At 47.6% G+C, this 21,568-nt stretch overlaps 1 protein-coding gene across 1 annotated transcript in view; it reads right to left on the bottom strand.

Moving 5' to 3' along the window:
- Window positions 1-20,776, bottom strand: part of LOC139051978 (NLR family CARD domain-containing protein 3-like) — a 37,960-nt gene extending 17,184 nt beyond the window's left edge. The window contains exons 1-4 of the mRNA XM_070529041.1: window positions 20,432-20,776; window positions 12,049-12,167; window positions 2,932-3,111; window positions 1,754-2,116 (exon numbers count right to left, since the gene is read on the bottom strand). Coding sequence (XP_070385142.1) covers window positions 1,754-2,116; window positions 2,932-3,108 — 540 coding nt within the window. The 5' untranslated portion in view covers window positions 3,109-3,111; window positions 12,049-12,167; window positions 20,432-20,776. The remainder of the gene's footprint in view (window positions 1-1,753; window positions 2,117-2,931; window positions 3,112-12,048; window positions 12,168-20,431) is intronic.
- Between the last annotated feature and the right edge of the window lie 792 nt (window positions 20,777-21,568).

Here is a 21,568-nt window from a genome sequence, read left to right as displayed (position 1 = left end):
AGATTACTTTTCCGGCAGTGTCTCCAGCAGTGGGTTTACTATTTACATGAGTGACGCCTCTGAAAACTGCTTTGGATAGGTACTACAATGCGTGGGCCGTTATGAAACTTTACAAAAGTACGCCCAGGAAGGAATAATTGGGAAGACGAATCGGAGGAACTAGTTATTCTTGAAAGTTTATTCACGGAAACATTCCATGGCTTGAAGGGGTCCTCAGTGCGATGAAAAGTTGCCATCGACCGCGATGACTTGGCTTACTCGCCTTGGCAGCGAGTCGTAGAGCGCCGCCGCTATAGCTTCGGACGTCCGCGCAGCGCTTCCTGCTATCTAACTTATTGCGCGGACGTGAAAGAGCGCGCGTCACCGTAGCCGCCGTTGCGGCTACTTGCTTTATGCTGCTTAAAATCGAGTAGCGGTGGAGGCCAGCGACATATACTAATATGCAACACAAGGTGAATATAAGAAAAACAACAATCACAACGGGTCTTCGTTCCTTCTCAGTGCCGCGCTTTGATGCGCTGCGGCCGCCCGCCACTGCACGACAGCGCCATGTGCTGGACTAGCGGCGACGCACGGTCCCCTTCATCGCGGCCGTCAGCAGCAGAGCAACCGCACGGTGCACTAGAAATTTATCAAGCATGACGAGGCCCCGCGTGAGAGTGAGTGCGGAGGCTGGCGTCACTCGGGTCACTCTCGTCGTCAGCGCGCGGAGCGCGATAGCAGCGCACCGGTGTGGGCCCGTAGCCGCTCCGGCCACTTGAGTCGTGGTCCGTTTACTTTTTGGCCGATAGTACATGCCCATTTTTTCAACATCCTTAAGTAGTACTTTCATGCGCCTGAAAGCGTCGTGTCTCAGCTGTTATTTTCACTAGTTGGTTCTATAAGGAATTGGGTGTAGTGTGCTTGGAATCTGCTCAATAAGGTTGTGTCATTTCAGGAGCGTTATATTTTCTCCAGTAATTAGACCATCCAGTTAAAACACACGCGCCGACAAATACCGATTTATCTCCGCCATTGAAATTAGACATTGTAAAACACCGGTTCAAAGGCGACAGAAATAAACACTGATTAATTATCCCCGAATTCGAAGAAAAACGAATCACGAAACCACCGTGCACTATTTATCAGGGACGCAATAATGAGGGGTATCATCGAATTAATTTTGACAGCCTGAGTGTATTCAACGTGCGCCCGATGCATGGTACACGAACGTGTTTGCGTTCAACCCCGATCGGAATGCGGCCTCTACGGTCGGGAATATAACCCGCGATCAGCAGCGCGACGCCAACGCCACTTAGCTACCGCGGGGGTTCATTCGATACGTGTGGCACGAGCAGTTTGGTAAAACTGGCCCTTGAGACGCCCGTGGCCCATGGCCTAGCCAGCCAAGCAAGCGAGCCATAAGGCACCTGAATGATCAGCACATTTAGGACTCTGGTCTGACCGTAGTACACGCGGCCGAGAGGTTTCCTTGCATGATCGTCTTACAAGAACGTCCCCACAGTTGGCCAAGAATGAATAGTCTGGAAACAAAAATTAGAATAATAAGCAGAAGTGAGCATAGAATCCTGAGGAGTGCTGGGAATGAAACGATGCAGCGACCTCTTGCTGAGAACCAGTCCGCCATAGCCACGACCCACCACGGCGGCGGCCTTATCAGCGCTGTGACACCATAGTGCCATGTGTAATGGTGACTAAACTATCGGTACGTTCCTCATGATGCCCGGACAAAGCATGCCATTATAAAACTCACCCTGTCGAGGCTGACGTGCGTAAGCAGCTCCGTTTGGTCGAGCAACCGAACCAGAGGGCACACCTTGAACGGAATCTCGACTCCCTCGACGCCGGTCAGGCAGGCCGTGACGATCCGCTTGGAGAACGTGATCAGTTTCATGAACTGCACCGGGCGAAATCGTGCCAGCACTGACACGTTCAGGCGGACGCCCGAGAAACAGCGATGCTCGCGCAGAAACCACAATGTAGCCAGGAAGAGCACCGCAGCTCTTGGGTCGTACGGAGCCATGGGATCGTCATGGATCATGTTGAAGTCTAGGCTGCCTTCGCGCAGTTCGTCAAAGTCAATGCCGAAGGGGTTCAGGAGCTCGTTCAACTCTTCCTGCATCGCGCGCAACGGCAATAAAGTTCGTAAGAGCTGCTTCCTGAAACGAAATGAACTGGCTCGCTTCACGGCTTGAACTCGAACAAGGTGTGTCGGCATATGTAAAGTGTCGTATATGCACAGTCCTCATTGTCTTACCTGCCTTGTCCCTTAGCTACTCTGGGAGCTGTTCTATGCAGTAGCCTTGTGTCCTATTTATATGTGTGTGTGTTTTTATGTTATATATATATATATATATATATATATATATATATAAACGAGAAGAAAGGGGGTTAACCGAGGGTCCCGATTTTATTAGTCATATCATACGAAGCCAACAAACATTGACACCAAGGACAACATAGGGGAAATTACTTGTGCTTGATAAATGAAAATAAAGAAATTAAGAATTAATGGAAATTAAAGTGGATGAAAAAAAAACAACTTGCTGCAGGTGGGAACCGAACCCACAGCCTTCGCATTTCCTTCGCATATATATATATATATATATATATATATATATATATATATATATATATATATATATATATATATATATATATATATATATATATATATAATTTAAAATTTATAATATTTATATTCTTGATACGTGTGTAATATTCCTTTACTCACTGGCCTGCACAGACAACGAGCAGAAGAACGTCATCTGCTGTCTCAGGGGCAGAAGGCACTGAGAAAAGCGTCTGTGTGGTTACCTTAACGTAAATTGCAAACACTAAACCCCTGGGGTTGTAGCCAGTGTGAGCTGTGTGTGATGCGCACGCTTCACTTTTCTGCGTGGACGTGGTTGAAGTGACGGAATGAGTTACCGCATGAGTCAACATCCAGCAGCGGGCACCTCCTTCGTTTCGCTGCGTACATGGGTCAAGCAGAAAAGGCACCTTCAGTACATCTCGGGCGACAAAGGCGGCCCTCTCGAGCAACTCGAGGTCGTCCTCGAACTGCTCTTCGGCAAACTTCCGGAACCTGACTACCTCCACGTCCATGACCTGGAAAGTGTCAGAGATATTGGAGCAACATGGTGGCTAGAGCCTAAAACACCAGCAACGTTTAGAGCCTAATCCAAGAGCAGAATTATCCAGCACGAAATTATTAGTCGGTCGAAGTTTCCCGTGAGATTATCCAGGTATGTGATGCGTTCTTATCTCTGTCTCAGTGATTCCCAGCGTCACACAGAGAAGAAAATGTGGGCACAAATTGTCAAAGATGACTGCCAAAGTATGCGAATAGCTGATACGCCTCATGTATTAGGCGTGTGCTGCGGCAGCGCTCTTCTCTCGCACTTCCCTCTCGACACACTCCGCCATCTGGAGGCGCCGGTGTTATGCACGCGCATACCCTGTGGCACATGGACATTGAGCCAAGTTGCCGTCAAAGAGGTTCATTCAAGGGGGACACATACCCATGCGAACGGAATAGATCTTAGACTGCACAACCTTCGGCATCATGTATTTGGTGGCGTAGCTGCGCAGCCGGAAAGACAACTGCTCTGACAATGCCACGAATGCTATTCCCATTTACATAAAACCCACGAGTTTGGTCCCCAAACACAGATCTACATGTGGTATGGATATAGTACCACACGCAGGGCTTTTGTCAGTTGGAATCGATTAGTCGAATGAGTTAGACGTCGCGAAGGAACAACCCTTGAGTCATGTGCTCACTGCTCAACCATGATTTTTTAACGTGCCCCTAATTGTAACTGCGAGAGTGTTTTTGCATTCCACCCCCATCGAAACGCTGCCGTCGAGGCGGGGGTATCGAACTCGCTACCTCGTGCAGAACACCATATCTAGTCACTGAACCACTGCTGTGGAGTGGCAGGGACCGTGAAGATTCTATTGAATTAGAAAAAGCATGGAGGGCCTTTGAATAAAGGAGGGCGTGTTTCATTCAACTTAAGCGAGAGTAACAGTAGGAGACATTTAACTTGAATCCACGCTCTTCCAATCAGCCACAGGCTTAAAAGCTTGTCTCGGCAAGAACATGAAATACAAATAATGCAAGCATGTTGTATTTTCAGTGATGGAAGCGGCACTTGGTCTTTTGAAGCAGCTTTCAGGGCAGGAAAATCGCAGTTTGGAGCATAAATTTATGCTTCCGGAGCAGAAATATTTACTGTTTGGAGCAAGAAAAGAATGCTTTGGAGCGCTAATTTACTATTCTGGAGCAAAGAGAAGCTCAGTATAGGTTAGTACTTTCTGAAACATTGCATGCATTATTTCTTATACTAAGATGCAAGTATTATACATACCTGCATCTTACACTTATTGCATTGCATGCAATAAGAATGAACTGGAACTCCTGTTCAATTTTATTCTTATTGCATAAGAAGATGAGGATAAGCGCCTACTTATTGCTAAAATACAGCTAATTCAGCATTCCAATAAAGACTTTAACCATTTAAAAGTGCGTAATAGCCACCAGCGGTTCAGCCAACCGTCAGCGCCGGGCACGGTCTCTCAGCACGAGCGACGTTCTTCGAGAACAGTGCTAAAGAGATTGACCCACTAGAAAGCGCTGGAGTGAATGGCCCACTATAGTGTTCCTCTTCTTCGCTACAATTACCCTCGGGTACGAAAAGGGAGCCGTCCGGCAAGCTGACACCTGCTGACTACGAGTGGATGATAGTACGGCTTCAGGCGTTTGACGTTGACAATGTCTCGTCCACGACGGCGCATGTCCGAACGCAGTTCAATGGGTTCGATCACGTAGTTAAGGGGGATGCGCGCTCAATGATAGAGTATGGGCCTTCATACTTGGTCAGATTTGAAGAGAGCCCAGGTGCAGCGGAGGGAATGGAAAGCCAGACATGCGCTCCGGGATGGAAGGTCGGTTCAGAGGTGGTGTCACCGCGAGTGCTCTTCTGGCGCTCGTGGTCATTGGAGGTAAAGGCCCGTATGAGAGCGTGGTACTCGTTAGCATGTCTTGCCGTGGCAGAAATGGGTGCACATTCAAATGCACCAGCCGGCATGGTAGGATTGGGTCGATGGTGTGCGACAGGTGCCTACCGTACAGTAAGAAAAGGGGTGAAAATCCGGGTGGTGCTCCGAGTAGCGGTGTTCTACGCATAGGTAACGAAGGGCAGAATGACGTCGCAATTTGTGTGGTCGGAGGCGACGTATATTGCAAGCATGTTGCCGAGCGTACGGTTCAGGCGTTCTGTGAGATCAATGGTTTGAGGACGGCACGCTGTAGTTGTGCGATGAACAACGTGGACCTATTTAAGAATGGCTTCATCTACTTTGAATAGGATGACACGTCCGCGATCGCTGAGCAGTTCCTCAGGTGGTTCATGACGCAGGATGAATCGATGAAACAAGAAGGAGGCAACAACGCGCGCTGTAGCTTCAGGGAGGGCGGCAGTTTCGGCGTATCGCATGAGGTTGTCAACCGCCACAATATGGCCCAGCGGCTTCCAGTCTATTTCAGGGGAAGGGGCCCATACAAATTGACGCTGACGCGTCAAAATGGCCAGGTAGGTCAAGTTAAATGTTGCAGAGAGGCTGGCGAGAGGAGGAGTGGGGATTTTCGGCGCTGACAATTGGGGGAAGAGTGAACGAACTTCTGAACGTAGCTGTACATGCCACGCAAGAAGTACCGCTTTCGAAAGCTGTGATCAGTTTTAAATATGCCCGAGTGTGCACACAGCGGACCGGCGTAGAAAGGTGCGCATATGTTGGAACGGAGACTGCGAGGTACTACTAGTAGCCACTGGTGCCCGTCGGGATTATAATTGCGTCGTTGAAGCAGGTTGTTGCGAATGGCGAAATGGTGGGCTTGACGACGCAACATTCGAGTGGATAGTCGTGCTGATGAAGCAGAAAGCATGTCTATAAGAAAGGTAATCCAATTGTCCTTGCGCTGCTCAGAGGCAATGGTGGCGAAGTCGAGCGAAGAAACTGCAAAGTTGGATAGCGAGCTGCAGGCATTGTCATCAGAGAAGGGAAAGCGCAAATGGGCGTCGACGTCAGAATGCTGGCGTCCGCTGCGGCACAGCACGCGGATATCGTAGTCCTGCCGCCGAAGTACCCATAGGGCAAGATGGCCTGAGGAATATTTCAAGGATGACAGCAAACAGTGCATGGTGGTCCGTGACTACATGAAATGGACGGCCTTACAAATTAGGCCAGAACTTGGTGAGATCCCAGTTGATGGCTACGCATTCTGTTTCTGTCACAGCGTAATGGGACTCAGCTTTCGTAAGCGTACGGCTTGCATCACCCGCGACAAATACAAGAAACCCCTGTTTGCGCTGGGTAAGAACAGCGCCGAAGCCAACATCGCTGGTACCTTTGTGCACCTTGGAAGGGGCTGTCCGGTCATAATGGCGCAAAATTGGCGGAGACGTTAGCAAATGACGGAACTTTGTGAAGGCCTCGTCGCACTCACACTACAAAGTGAGGGGCCCGTTGCTTCTATGTAGCTTCGTCAGGGGCTATATAATTCGGCGAAACTGCGAATGAAGCGTCTCAAGTAGGAACCCAGACCGATGAAACTGCGCAATTCTTTCAATGACGTTGGCTTAGGCAATTCGGCAACGGATCGAAGTTTGGCTGGATCGGAGAGAATTCCATCCTTGAATAGGACGCAACCTAAAATTGTCAACTGCCGAGCAGCAAATCGGCATTTCTTGAGGTTTAGTTGTAGCCCCACGTTTGTTAAACACGAAAACAGACGGGAGCTGTCGAAGGCGCGCGGTGACGTCAGGAGCAATAACAATGTCGTCAAGACCGCACAAGCCCGTGTGCCACTTCAAGCCCAGCAGAACTTTGCCCATCATGTGCTCAAACGTTGCGGGCGCAATACAATGTCAAAAGGCATTACGTAAAATTAGTATAAGCCGACGGGTGTGACAGAAGCTGTCTTCAGCCGATCTGCGTCTGCCATGGGTACTTGCCAATACTCTGAGCGCAAATATAGAGATGAAAAGAATTCTGCGCCTTGTAGACTGTCAATAGCGTGCGCTATGCGCGGGAGAGGGTAGACGCCCTTGTAAGTGAGGTTGTTGAGGCCGCGGCAGCGACAAAAAACCGCACAGAACCATTTCTCTTCGTAACTAGGACGACAGGGGATGCCCATGGACTGATGGAAGGTCGTATCACCTCGCGGCGAAGCATGTCGTCGACTTGTTCGCTGATTACATGGCGTTCTGCAGGAGAGACACTTTACCTACGTTGGCTCAATGGTGGCTGCGGGTCATTATCGATGCGATGTGTAACAGTTGGCGTCCGGCCCAGGGAATATTGCCTTACGTCGAAAGAAGAACGAAATTCTTCTAGAAGGCACAAAAGTTAAGATTGCTGGACCAGTGTAAGGGCATCGGCAATAGAAGAACCGAACACATCACTGGGCGATAGGTAAGACGTAGAAACAGCACTGAGCGCACTGGAATTAGCACAGTAAATGTTACTGGGCACGCACATAACTTGCACGTCTTCTGTCACTTCTATATTGCCAAGACGTTCCCCTCGAAGCAGCAACACGGGGTATGGGAACGGATTGCAAACGAAAATGGTGATGTAGCACTGTGTGATGTCCACTGTCTCAAAAGGCAGCAGCAGACGTTTCTGAGTGAGAAAGTGGTCACATGGAGACAGTAGTGCAACAGCGTCTGAGATTCCGTTGCAGGACATGGGCACGTAGCTTTGGCATAGAGTGGTGATGTCTGTCATGGACTGAGGATTCTTGGCAAGTACCATGTTGAAAGCATCGTCTTCTATCCCTTTGAAGACACCTATGATTTTGTAGATCTCCGATATCGCCGCATTGACTTTCTTTTGCACAAGTTGAGTATATGTTCAATGTAGCTGGTAAATTATGCACCCGGATGCGTGGCACACCAGAGCACGGGACCGAATGAGGAGGCGCTTGCTGGGATGGAGTAGGTGGCGTTTGCTGGGATGCATCTTCAGACATAATTGAGCGTACGGTACGGGATCCTAGTTCCAGGGTTGACGTTGTAGGCCGAAGCAACCTACACCCCTTGTAAAGGTGTTTATTAGACACCAGCGGTTGGACCCACTGTCTGCGCAGGGCACGGACTGTGAGCACGAGAAGCGTTTCCCGAGAACAGCGCTAGAGAGCTTGACTCACCAGAAAGCGCTATAGAGGATGTCCCACTATAGTGCTCCTCTTCTTCACTACAATAAATAATTTATTTTCATTTCAAGGTATTGAGCCACCTGCAGTGTAATATACATGTTCACGTACGTACGCCGGCAGCACGGTCACAGCTACATAAATTACAGCGTGTATGTCATCAAAGCCCCTATAAGTGTTAATGAATTTCCGTGCGTGAAATAAAATGTACAGTTGGTACAGAGTTGGAGTGATTGGATGGCCGAGGTCAACAGCTAAGATTGCATCGCTGTAGGACCAGTACCTCGCCGGTCCTATATCACCCAGCCCAGGCGATCGCTTCTATTGGCACTCATGGCGACACAGAAATGTGATACAATTTGTTTTTAACATGAAGTAATACTTAATAAAAGAGCAGTTGATGAACTATGTGAGTGTTTCGTAAAGCAGCACCTAGCGCTAAACCACTGGCATGATCGCCACAATGACCCGATGGCGTTTCGTCTCACAAACGGAAAGCAAACGCCTATCAGTGAATCCGCTCGGGTGGCTTGCCTGCACTACGTTTCGTTTGCTCTTCACACCGCCAAGTGAGAAAAACAGTTCATTTAAGTCCATGGTAATCATGTTGTCAAAAGTAAGCGCACTTTGACGAGCTGCGGCCAGATAGCAGGCACCGTCGATAGTAATTATTGCGGCGGTCAGCGAGACAGGCCGACAGTCTCGTTCGGCCGTATTTCGATGGGAGTGAAATGCAAGAACCTGCATTGGCTGCACGTCAAAGAAGGCCAGGTAGTCAAAATTATGCTGGAGCTCCACTGTAATGTTTTGTAAAGATGTACATAAATTGAAAATCTCGAACTAACTATCCTGACGAAATAATACGTCGAGACGGTTGCTAATAATTATGATAGGATACATCACCTTTTCAAGCACATGCATAAAGTGGCCCGGGTATTCACGTGAACGCACGCAACCGCGCCGCGTTTGCGTACGACGTTTTATTGCGATAGCAATTATATGGACACTCAATATGCACATTTTTGCCGTCGGCGTCGCTGTGGAAGTGATGTTCCGTATCAAGTCCAAGGGGGATAACACCGTCGCCGTGCGCCTAATACTGTATGTGCGAGTGAAAGCGTGCAAGGAAGCTGACGATCACGACTCAATCTCGCACGCGCAAGGGGGGAAAGCTGGAAAGAAGCACGCCGTCTTCCGTCGCGCGCTACGTTCCGGGGGAGGGAAGGGAGGGGGGGGGCGGCGTTGTACTGCGTATTCCGCGGCCGCGCAGACGACATCTTGAAACCGATCTGCGTTGCGGGCAGAGTCTAGGTGCTTCTACGGCTTATACCTTCGTGCATTCTGCGTTCTCGCCGCTGTGTTTGCGTTGGAGCGATACACAGCACGAAGGTCACTTCGCTCGCTACTCCGCGGCGGAGTATAGGTGCACCGACGACCCGTACCTTTGCGCGTGCTGCGTTCTCAACGGTCATTTTGCGTTGAAGCGATAGGTCACTTTGCGCGCTGCTGCTGACACGCTTCCTCATGCCAGCGTTTTTACAGTGAGTGTCTGCGCTCATCGAGTGTGATGTGTTCATGTATGCCTGTGCACCCTGACACCATGGTTCTCAATTTATTTACTAAGCGAATGTTTGCAACTACATACGGCTACTAAAACTACTATCCTACTTTGTACAGCTGTCTATTACTTTGCTGTGGCAAGCTAAGCTTCGCCTTCCGTGCGAAACTTCAACTTTTTACATTGGTGTTTCGGCGCCTAATGCAGGAATCTACACGGACGCTCACATCAGTTTATAACTTATGAGGTGCGCACGTGCTTCAGCTTTTATAGCAACGAGAAAATGGTTGACGCACAACGACGCTACCATGTTGCATGAGTGCTTTGGAGCTTCCTGCTATTAGCGTTTCAGTTGGCCATTTAGCCTTGTGACCTGTATTGAAGCTTCTACGTATCATCGCAGTTTAAGTTTGCTGCGAGGGGAATGAATCAGCACGCTTTCGAAAAGGATAGTGTCAATGAGAGGCTGACTGGGGTACAATTTATCAATGAAGCTTGCTTTCTACGCGTACTTTGCCTAAAAAAATTAACAAAGTGGTAGGGAGGGGAACGCAAGTGAGATATACGAAGGAATGTTTGCGAAACAAACAAACTGCGTGTAAATCGTATATGCTTAACGGTACCTCTTTGCTATCAGTAACAGGAATGCGCCCGTCAATTTTTAAAGCAGCTGTTCAGGTTAAAATCAACATCAGTGCCTATTTAATGGAAAGCTTCTGCACAGAAATGGCTTGTTTCAGTCCATATTTAAGGAAGCATTTTGCTTGACGGAGTATAAACGTTGCACCTCAAGAAAATTTGATATTTGATGAAAAATGTCCCGACAGTTTTACCCAGCGTTGAAGATGAAGCGAAAGCCTTACATTTAGGAAAATTTGAGGCTGAAAATGCAGGATAGATTAAGTCTAACGTGTACCAGAACGGCCACGCCAACCTTGTCGCTTGAAGGACTGCTAGTGTTATGGCTGGGTGGCTGCAAGCAGAGGTCGTCTTCACAGCGTAAAACACAGTGCACATGCATATGTTCAAAAATTCAACGCACAGATGCATACGCACAAAAAATACGCTAACGGGTTAGCGCACTTTGCATCAGGATAAAAAATCAGTTTTTATTCTCCCTGTAGACGGAAATCTATTAGCGTTTCGGCCATAGTAAAGAGGCAAACGCTATTCAGTCCTTCACGAAAAATGAGTTGAAAGCTGATCGTGTTAAGACAAGTATAACACGGTAGATTTCCTAGAGCAGCTTTCGGGTAGCAAAACGCAAAACTATCTTAACGATTGACATCAGCACCCGAAAGCTACTGCTTGCGTTAGTGACGTCGTAATGCCTGGATACGGATTATTATCGGCCACCTAGGGTTCTTCAGCGTGAAATCTCGGTGTGAAGGCTTTTATGCGTTCCGGCGTTATTTAAGTTCTAAGGCGCGGTCAGTAATCGAATTGCTAACGTCGTATTACAACACCGCGGATTACTTTCTAAAGTTACTTGCTGAAAGGGCACATTGAGCATCGCGTAAAAGTGGGCTATTTGCTGTTCCTTCATCAAGTTGTGCGCTGAATGCAACTAGCAACCACGATATGCAACACCAGAAAAGGACGACCGAGCGGAAACCAAGGCGACATTGAGCTTAGTAGCGCAACGCCACAGCCACTGGGCTTGCGTGGCGAGTCGGCCCGCGCTGTGTCGCTTGGTATTCTCCGTACACACTTTCCACTGCTGGCGTTAAAACAAAAGGAAGCTCTCGGGGTTTGCGTGCCAAAACCACGATACAATTAGGAGGCACGCCGTAGCGGGTGTATCCGGTTTAATTGCGACCACCTGGAGTTCTTGAACTTTCGCCCAATGTACGGTGAACGGGCGTTCTTGCATTTCGCACCCCATCGGAATGCGGCAGCCATGCTTGGGATTTGTTCTCGCGCGCTCTCAGGCTTAGCAGCGCAACGGCAAAGCCACTGCGCCACCACAGCGGGTGTGTTGGCGTATCATCTGCCCTCGCAGGTACTCAGCGTATTACACGTAGGAGCGGCACGCATAATGGCTACAAAGCTCCTTATTTGCCCGAGAACCGAAGCTTATCTCTCAGCAGACAGGTCGCTGTCGATTTCGAGGTTATTTCTCAGATATGGCGGTCGTCGGGGTCCCAATGGCCAAGATTCGATTTATTTAGCTGGATACAAAGAGCTTCGGGTAGCGGAGCTGTATAACTGGCTCCAGAGAACCAGCTCAAAGGCAGGAGAAGTCGTAGCAGGTGACAGCACTTACGTTTAGCGACGTCAGGAGCCGGTGGCTGGGTCCAGTTGCGTCCCCGCGTGCAGAAGGCAGTGCTAAGCCGCTGCGGCACGTTGCACGTTCTGGGAACAGCGTCCACGCCAGCAATGGCGCTGCAGTAGCAAATTGTGCTGCGCATTTACCGACACGGGCGGCAATTTCGTTGAAAAATAAAAAAAGAGGAAGATAATAATGCCTACGTCCAGGTTCATCATTTTAGTTCAATAAACTATCATCCAACATTAAAAAAAAAACAACCGACAAGGAGCGCTTCGTAATGTTACTAATACGGAGCCTTATAAAGAGACGGTCGCAAGCAGAACCAAGCCGAGTCCTCATTTGTGTGGTTTTGGCTCTGCTTTCGCCACCCGCAGCTTTAGGCCTCCCTTTCTTCGTCGTCGTTTAATAGGAAGCTTTAGCTCGGGTGCTCCTATCTAAATACATGTAAAAGGAGAATTCGTTTTTCTAGGCAACCACTGCACCCAATTTGACGGGGTTTGCTGCATTTAAAAGAAAAACTTAAATCTAGCGACTGTTGGTTTCGAATTTTCGATTTAGGTCGTCAATTTTTGACAAAAATTTGGCGAAAATCGCAAATTTTCAGAAAACGAAACTATCAAGTGTACAACTCCGTAACTCAGCAAGAAAAAATGATATCGCAATCCTGTGAATTGTACCTGATAGCACATCTAAAGCGTACAGAATTGATATGTTACACATGAACCTGAAAAAATATAATAATATGTAATTACAACTTTTGCAGAACCCTTGTAAACAATGTAACAAATTCACGTAAGATGTAAAATGACATTAAATTTGTCCGCTTTGAATGGTCTAATGGATGCCGTTTACAGAATCGCGATATCTGTTCTTGATGCAGAGCTATTAGTTTGTAAACTTCATGCTTCTATTTTTTTTCAAACTTCTGAATTTTTGAAAATTTTCTAACAAAATTCAAGCCCTAAATCAAAATTCTGCTTCCAACAGTCACTAGAATTTATCTTACTCTCTGAAATGCAACAAATTTCATCAAAATTGGTCCAAGGGTTATCTCAGAAAAACGTTTTTACGTTTTTACATGTATTTGAATAAGCCGCGTCGGAGTTGGGCCCGAGCTTTAGCTCGAGTGCTCCTATCTAAATACATGTAAAAGGAGAATTCGTTTTTCTCGGCAACCACTGCACCAACTTTGATGAGGTTTGTTGCACTTAAAAGACAAATTTAAAATCTAGTGACTGTTGGTTTCAAATTTTTGAGTTAGGTCGTCAATTCTTTATTAAAAATTGGCAAATTTCAAAAATTTTCAAAAAACGAAACTATCAAGTTTACAACTTCGTAAATCAACCACTAAATATGGTAATACAATTCTGTGAATTGCATCTAATAGTACATGTAAAGCGGACAAAATTGATATGTTACACATGAATATAAAAAAAGTTTAATCATAGGGAAATACAACTTTTGCAAAACCGTTCTAACCAACGTAACAAATTTACGTAAGATGTAAAATGACATATTGAATTTGTCCGCTTTGAATGATCTAATGGATGCCGTTTACAGAACAGGAATATCAGTTCTTGACGCAGAGCTATGAATTTGTAAACTTCGTGCTTCTATTTTTTTCAAACGGTCAAATATTTGAAAATCGTTTTAAGAAAATTCAAGCCCTAAACCGAAATTCCGCTTCAAACACTCACTAGAATTTATCTTACTCTCTCAAATGCAACAAATTTCATCAAAATCGGTCCAGGAGTTATCTCATAAAAACGTTTTTGCGTTTTACATGTATTTGAATAGGCCGCGTTGGTGTTGGGCCCGAGCTAAAGCTTCCTCTTAAATCAGAACTGTGGTAGGCCTCATTTACTCACCATTTTCGTGCTGCGAGGAAAGCATGCGTGAGAAAGAATTGCGAAGCAATTGCAACAGCGAAGCTTTGCAACTGCGAAGCAAAAGTTGCAGGCCACTACGGAGAACCAAATGTGACCAAATACGGAGATTATATCGAGGTGAGATGACACGTTGATGGTTTGAAGCTTGAGTTTTATTCTTGGAGGCTTTAGTGCACCATTTCTATTCCTTCAGTAGGTACGCCGCTGCTGCATTAAAAATTTATTTTAGTGAGCATCAACAAGCCCTTTTGACACGCCAATGGCTCGGATAATGTTTTTTCTAATGGCGGAGATTATGTGTGTTTTAATTGCGTGAGGAAGGGTAAATTATTGGGGAAAAACTAATCTACAATGATTATCCTACGCGAATGTGCGAAACGCGTCACGTTTGAGACGTGCAATGCACCCGAGCTGCCCTCTCGCGCTTCTCTCTTGCAGTTGTTGTATATGACTCCCTCCCTAATGGCAGCAAAATACGGTAATTGTATTTACTTCGAACACCTTGCGACAACTAGCGTTGCCACTGCGAAGTACGCGCGAAGTCCTTTGCCTGCAGTCTCAGATGGCGTGGCATCCGAGGCTGCACCGGTGACGCTTACTGCACCATGCATTGCAGCAGGCTCCTCTCTCGCGCGCTTCTCCTCTCTTCGCACTTCTCACATGAATGTCACTGGAACCTCCCGTGACTTTAAGTTCCAGTGAGTTTATCCCCTGCGTCCACGCTGCGGCAACTAGCGGCGCACCCGAGAAGTCCGCGCATGGCCTCAGAGAGGCGTGGTGCGCGCCGGTGCATGCGAACACCGACACATAATGGGCTCCTCACCTGGTCTGGCCATTTCGAGCTGACAAGCGCAGTGCATACAATGCGTGCTAGCCATCGCGTCTGCTGGGCATTACATCGCCGCGCGCCGCGGAAGAAGCTCGAATTTCAAACAAAACGCCGTTTGCCCTACCCCTCGCGGGCGCCGGCCTGGAGCTCCACCACTGGAAAAGCTGGCGCCACCGTCGGCGTGACGTGCTAGGAGGGATCACGTGGACATAGCGGCCGCGTCGGCTGCTTCGGGCGCGCCGACGCGAGCTGAAAACGAGTTCAATTCCCTCGTACGCTGTGGTCCTCATTTAGTGGCGAAATTTTCCCGCTTCGAGTGTCTCTTTTACAGCGCTTGAAAGCACTACAATAGGTAGTGGCTGCCTTTGAAGGCGCGCAGCATGGTAGGCCACTGCTCGGTGCCGCAGGGCCGGACGCACGTAACGGAGGCCGGTGTCAGCCTTACTCACACGTAGCCGCAGGACAAGAAGCTGCGTGAAGCTTGGCTCGCGAAACATGAAACCGGCAAACAGTCATCAGCTACAACTCGGGTATCCAGCAAGCACAGACGCGAGGAAGATTTCTGCTACGGCACCCGGTCTGCGATGTTCTGAAAACGCGCACTGAGACGCTCGCCAGAGAGCGCTGCCCGACTAATGTCATGGCGGTTTGGCCTATGAACTTGTCGATGCTATAGATGCTGGCAAGTTCAGTGGAGTGGAAAGGCAGCGGTAAGCAGCAGATTTAAAAAAAAGCATGGCATATGGTCATGTTTGTGTTATGAAATAATGCACTGGATTACAAAAAAGGAGCAGCGGGAAATTGCACGCTGAGAACACCGATAAACATACAGTGCGACGCAACTCGAGAAATAATGTTGAAAGGTCAAAGAATTTAGAAGAAAAAAAAAGATTGAATCATCGCGACGGCACATCACAGGCGTGGAAGTCTCTACAATGAAATTATTTTTGAACAGCTCTGATAGCGCCCACGCAACAATGGTTGCTTGTACACTGTCAAATGCTCATATTGTGCGGCCTAAAGCTCATGGCACGGTGCGAAAGCGCGCGCGCGGAGAACGCGAAACAGTGCGCGGACAAGCATGCGGACGCGCAGTCGGTTGCTGCGAATCTGCGCGATCGCTGCATTGAAGCTTCGTTCTATTACGCTCCATTTAGTTATACAACACTATAAGAACATATTTCACATAGTTTGCTCTCAGCGTTTACCTACCTTTCACTCAAGAAGCTGGTTCGGGAGACTCCATCGCGGCGACCGTGCGCAGTGGCGTTCAGTGTACGTATTCGGTAAAGAGATAGCGTCTGTAAACGATTGTGTGCTTTCAGTTTGCCCAAGATTATTATTTAGACAGTAAGAAACTTCTCTCGTTTCGAAAGTACTTACAGAAATGTCCGGGAGAGCTCGCGCGTGGTGTTTTCAGTGAGCGCTGACAGCAAAACCTATGAGGAGCGCGCCGCGTGATCCTTCATACTACGCCAGCGAGGCGCTTCCGATTGATGGCGACTCCGTAACTCCTCGCCGCCAATATCGCACAAGTGCGGCTACGCACATGGCAGTGCTGTGACGACGCTCATAGTGTTCCGTAACTTTGAGAATTATTCGAGGGAACAGCAGTTATTTGTTTGCTCTGTTGCTTCTATAGACCAATCAAAGTTTAGAGAAATAATAAAACCTACAAACCGAATGTCTGCGCGTCTTTGTTTTGCTTCGTACCTTAGCAAGAGAGGTGTACTTCCGCTTCGTCTTCTCGTTCCAATGACGTGTAGTCGCGCGCGTACAGAGCGAAACTATGTGATTATCTACCGTGTTCCAGCACGCGATCATGTTCTGTGATGCGCTTGCGTCTGCCTCAGTGTTCGTGTAGCGGAAGTGGACCGCGCAGCAAAAAGGCGAGAAGAAAAAAACGAAGGAAAAAAAAAAGTCGTGGCCCGTGACGTGTACGTCACGCGATCCTCCGGCTGCGGCATGTGGGAACGCAGGGAAGGAATTTTACTTGCGGAGGCTGACGGGGACAGATGGAGAGGGTGTAATATTGGTGATGACGGTCCCCTCCTGAAATCATGCGTTCGCGGCACCGAAATATTTATATCTCGGCTATTCATAAGCAAAATTGAAAAATTCTTGCGCTAGAGTGCGCCCTAGAGGCTGCATAGATGGCGTATAACCAAATTTTCTATGTGACCTGGTGAGGGGCCCCTTAACCGCCTCCCTCCCCGTGGGCATCCGTCGCACAGCGTGTAGAAGTGACGGGTCTGTGCTTGAGGAAGCCGTGCGTGGCTGGTTCGATTCTGCTCAGCACGTAAGACGCTTTAAAGAGCATATTTTGTTGTTCAAGACTGCCATGAACGAGGTTAGGCTCGTATGTTTAGAGTGCACGCGTTAGGGATCGGCCCGCATTTCCTTTGCTGCACTATGTTCGGGATAGGTCCACATTATTGTTTACCTACAGGGCCGGAAAGGAAACTGGTGTGACATGGCAAGAACGCCACTAAAATTAACAGGAATTTAAAGTATCGCCATGCAAAGGAGCACTGATCTGAGATAGAGAGCACGCAACTGCTCGCTCAGTGGTATAATACAGTTCAGTGGTTGATTTATGGCTACTGCAGCATGCTGGCTATGTCTTCGGCTCTTGTTAGCTGGCAATCTTAACATACGAAATGCTGTCTAATTGTTCTGAAGGAATATACGGGCTCCGAATGATGTATGAAATGCAACAAGAGTTATTTGTATATTTTCTTGTATTCAGTGTTTTGCGAATATTACAATTAAAAAATAATCCGGCGTAGCCCATCTCTCCATTACTGTCGACGTTATTGAGATTTGTATTTAAGCAATGTAGCGACACACACTGTATTGCTGACGATACCTTAATTAATTTAGAATATGCAGTGGTTATTCAGAAATATCCACTGCTTCGCCTATAGCGACCTACAGTGTCTCCGGGATCGGCCCACATTGTTGTGACTCTCGCTTGCCAGGGTTGGCCATGGCCGAGACGGTACGACGGCTGTATGACGACCACGCAATCACGTCATAGGAACGACGAATGTGGTATGACGACGACGGCACGACGCCAACGGGATGGCGATTCCCAAATGACGACGATAGCATTACTACGGCAGCGTGACGACGACAGCGTGATGACAATGGGATGACGGCGAGTGCACGGCGTCGATGGCGTAACGACGGCAGTGTGACGAGAACCGGATAACGAATCTGGAATGATGATGATGATGGAACGACTACGACCGCGTCACGACGACTGTATGACGCCGATGACATGACAACGTCGGGAAGATGACGACAGAATGACGAATGCAATATCACGATGAAATTAGGCCGATGGAATGACATAGGCGGTTAGAGGAGCACGGCATGACGACAATGGGATGACGCTACTGAAGTGACGACGATCGTGCGATAACGACCGGGCGACGAAGTTATGACGACAAAGGGATGGCATCGACTGTATGAAGACGGCATGACGAGAGTCGGACGACAAAACTGGAATGACTACGATGAAATTACGACGACGGCATCACGACCACCAGTGCTCAGTAGCCGAAGCTATAAGCAGAAAACATGGGTCACTGGGTCGGCGTTAAGGCTAGATATGTCATTTTTGCCGCAGTGGTTCAAACGACTTGTGAGATGGAGTACAGATACATGTATCTCCTGCTGTGTCCTCATGTGGGCACAGACCCTAAGAAATATTAAGAAAGCCACGTGTGGCAGATACCAGAATTTTAATCCTTCAGCTGTATTGCTCAAACAAGCGGGCATTAATTTCACGAGAAATCGATACACATGTATAATCCAAGAATTAGCAAAATTCACAGGTTAACTTTTTAACGAGCAACCTTACGGCACATAGAGCAATTTACAAATTGTAGCCAGGGACAACGCAACGGCGCTTCAAGTTGAACCAAGTCTCAGGATGATATTAATTTCGATTTTTTTCCAGAACTTTGCAAAAAATACATTGGCAGTCCAGGTATTTTCGTGCTTCAATGCATAACACGGTTTTTTTTCTCTCGAAAAGTTGAACGACTGTGCATTTTTTACTGCAAGTTTGTTGTCGCGTATCTTGAAAATGATGGCACTCAAAGAATTATTTTCAACTGGATATTCCTTGCGGGATGTTCCTGCAATCACAGGCTGCAATTTGTAAATCGCAATTGCGATTGCAACAGAAGTTTTTTGCTGAAAACTTAATTCGTGATTTTGATTCGTTGATTCTCTATTTTGATTTCTCACTCCCGTCATGCCAGTCTCTTCGAGTAGACCACCTCAATGAGTAGAAATGTGCCATATGCCGAAGGCAATTTTTAAATATTACTTAATGTCTGCGCAAAAGCATCTGGTATATATACCCTTTCAACGTCAATGAAGATTCACTTGTTAGTTCTTCTACGTGCCGTCTACTTTACGTCTTTTCAAAACGTCTGTCAGCTGATTTTCTGAAAAGTATGAGCCAACTATAGCTCAGCTGAGAAACGTATTGCGCGGAACGGAAATCCAACCACGTCTCAGTGCTGGCCAGTTGCATGCTTCTGTGCTGCTAACATAATGGATCGCTGCTAGCTAGTGTTAGAACCACTGATAATAATCAGCCTTATAGTATAAAAATATCGCGTATATCGACACGCAGAAATTGCTAACTAGACGTCTTCAGTTGCCACATTTAAAAACAATAATTTAAATTAATAGCGGGGCTTGGCGTCTTGAAGCGAGGCTATGAGGTCTTCGGATTAATCTGACCTACCTGGCGTGCTCTTACGCGCAGGTAACGCTAAGTGCAGGAGCGTTTTATTGCATTTCGGCCTCCGTTGGGATGCGGCCACCGCGGCCGGTAATCAAACTCGCGGCCTCGTGCTCAGAAGCAGAACGCCATATAGCCGCTGCGATATCGTGACCGGTTGCATTATCAGTCATGAACCTCCATGAGCGCCGCATCCGATTGCAGTGCAAGACATACCCCCCCCCCCCCCCCCCTATTGCCGACTATGGCCGAGAGAATAACGCACCTGTTAGAGAAGTCACTGACGAATTACAACACGCCCTGTGCCCAATTAGAAGAAAATCCACAAAGGCATTGTACCCTGATCGATTAGTTTTCGCGTACAAGTCAGAAGTTGGATTGTTACAGCAGATTGTATACACCTGTAATCCCATACCCGCCTCTTTGTTTCGACTGCCGGAATGAGATACGACGTAGTTAAACTGACATCTCATTAACCTAATGACAATGAAACAGCACACCAGTGTGTTGCAATACACCAGCGCGCACAATTTTACTGTCTGCTTTTACCTTCTGCTTTGTGATGCACAGTCCTTCTCATAAAAACAGCATAACCCTTATGTACGGTATCTTATGCCCCTTTACAGCCAAATCATCGTGCTCATGTCCCTCGAACTGTGTTGACCAGGTTACAACTGCTTGGGTGCTCTGGGGGCTGGCAGCTCTTGCGCCATAAAACCCCATCAATTACCTGAACTGGAAAACCTAATTTTGGCCAAATATTGAAACGCGACGGCACGGGGAGAAAGGCGTTGTAACACCGCCGCCTGTCTGAAAAGAGGCGCAAGACAATAACGGACGACAGGCTCAACACATCCTCGATATTCTCGACCTAGTACGCTTATGTGGTCTTACCTGTGGCGACCGCGGAAAGACGCAAAAGAAGACGGTGGGCGACGTGTGCCGAAGTCGTTATCGCTGTTGCGAGAGAATGGCCCGGACCCACCAAGGGCGATAGATCGACAAGTCGGTGATATGAAGTAGCAAGAAAAAAAAGAAAAAAAAAGAAAACGCAAGCAGTGAACGCTTAAGTGGACAGCCAGCCTTTCAAGTGCAGGAAGGCGCCTTTAAACATATGTTGGCCAGGGTTAGTAAAGATTTGAAATGTGAAATACAGAGAAAAGAAAAACGGTTTCTTTGGAAATTGGATATCACGGGGTAGAGGGGGTGGTTCTTCAATCCCTGGTCATGTTCTGCCTCACTGATCATCTGTTTGACCTGTATTTGCTGTTATCTTTTCTCTTTCCTACAACGTCCGGTTTGCAATTTCTTTTCACTATACTCCCGTACTGGGCTTGGACCATTTTGCGTCGACAACAACGCTCCTGGAAAATTTCTTCGCAACTTCGTTACGTGATATCTCAGAAGATTCGAGGCACGTAGCGCTTGTACCGTTTGTCAGGCACAGCTTCGCCTGGAAACCGCACCATATAATATGTTATACTTAATACAGACCACATAGCAGCTGTCAATAGAGCGCGGGAGTGGTGCACTTCCGAAGCGGGGGCGCGCGTGTACGCTGCTACTGCTGATGATGATCATGACAATAATAATGATGATGGTGATAATGGCCCATTGTATTGGCACTCCTTTCGAATCGGGGCGGCGACAGTCATCTCGCCAGCTTGAGCTAATAGCATTTTACTACATCAATGTTGCAGTCTTGCATTTTGCCTCTACATTTCTTTGATGTTTCCTTTCTTCATTAAGTCCGCCATCTCTATAGTGTACCCATGCATGCAACTGCCCCAGCCCTATCAATCCCTCCTGTTTCTTTCTTTTTCACCAATGCTCTAAGTGTCCGTTGCATACTGCCACTGCTGGCCAGTTAATGCTTTTATCCGTTTTGAATCCCAGCGCTTCTAAGAGGAGCACGTTTCCTACGGGTCCTGCTGGGAGAATATTCTGGCATTCCATTACAATGCACTGAGTCGTGTTCGGACTTTTGCCGGGGCAGACGCGTGCCTCATCTTGTTGCGAATATTTGCTCCA

This window comes from Dermacentor albipictus, unplaced genomic scaffold (assembly GCF_038994185.2).
Source record: "Dermacentor albipictus isolate Rhodes 1998 colony unplaced genomic scaffold, USDA_Dalb.pri_finalv2 scaffold_17, whole genome shotgun sequence".
NCBI classification, from domain to species: Eukaryota; Metazoa; Arthropoda; class Arachnida; order Ixodida; family Ixodidae; genus Dermacentor; species Dermacentor albipictus.
The sequence above is the reverse complement of the archived record's forward strand: the minus strand, read 5'-3'. Positions and strand labels throughout refer to the sequence as shown.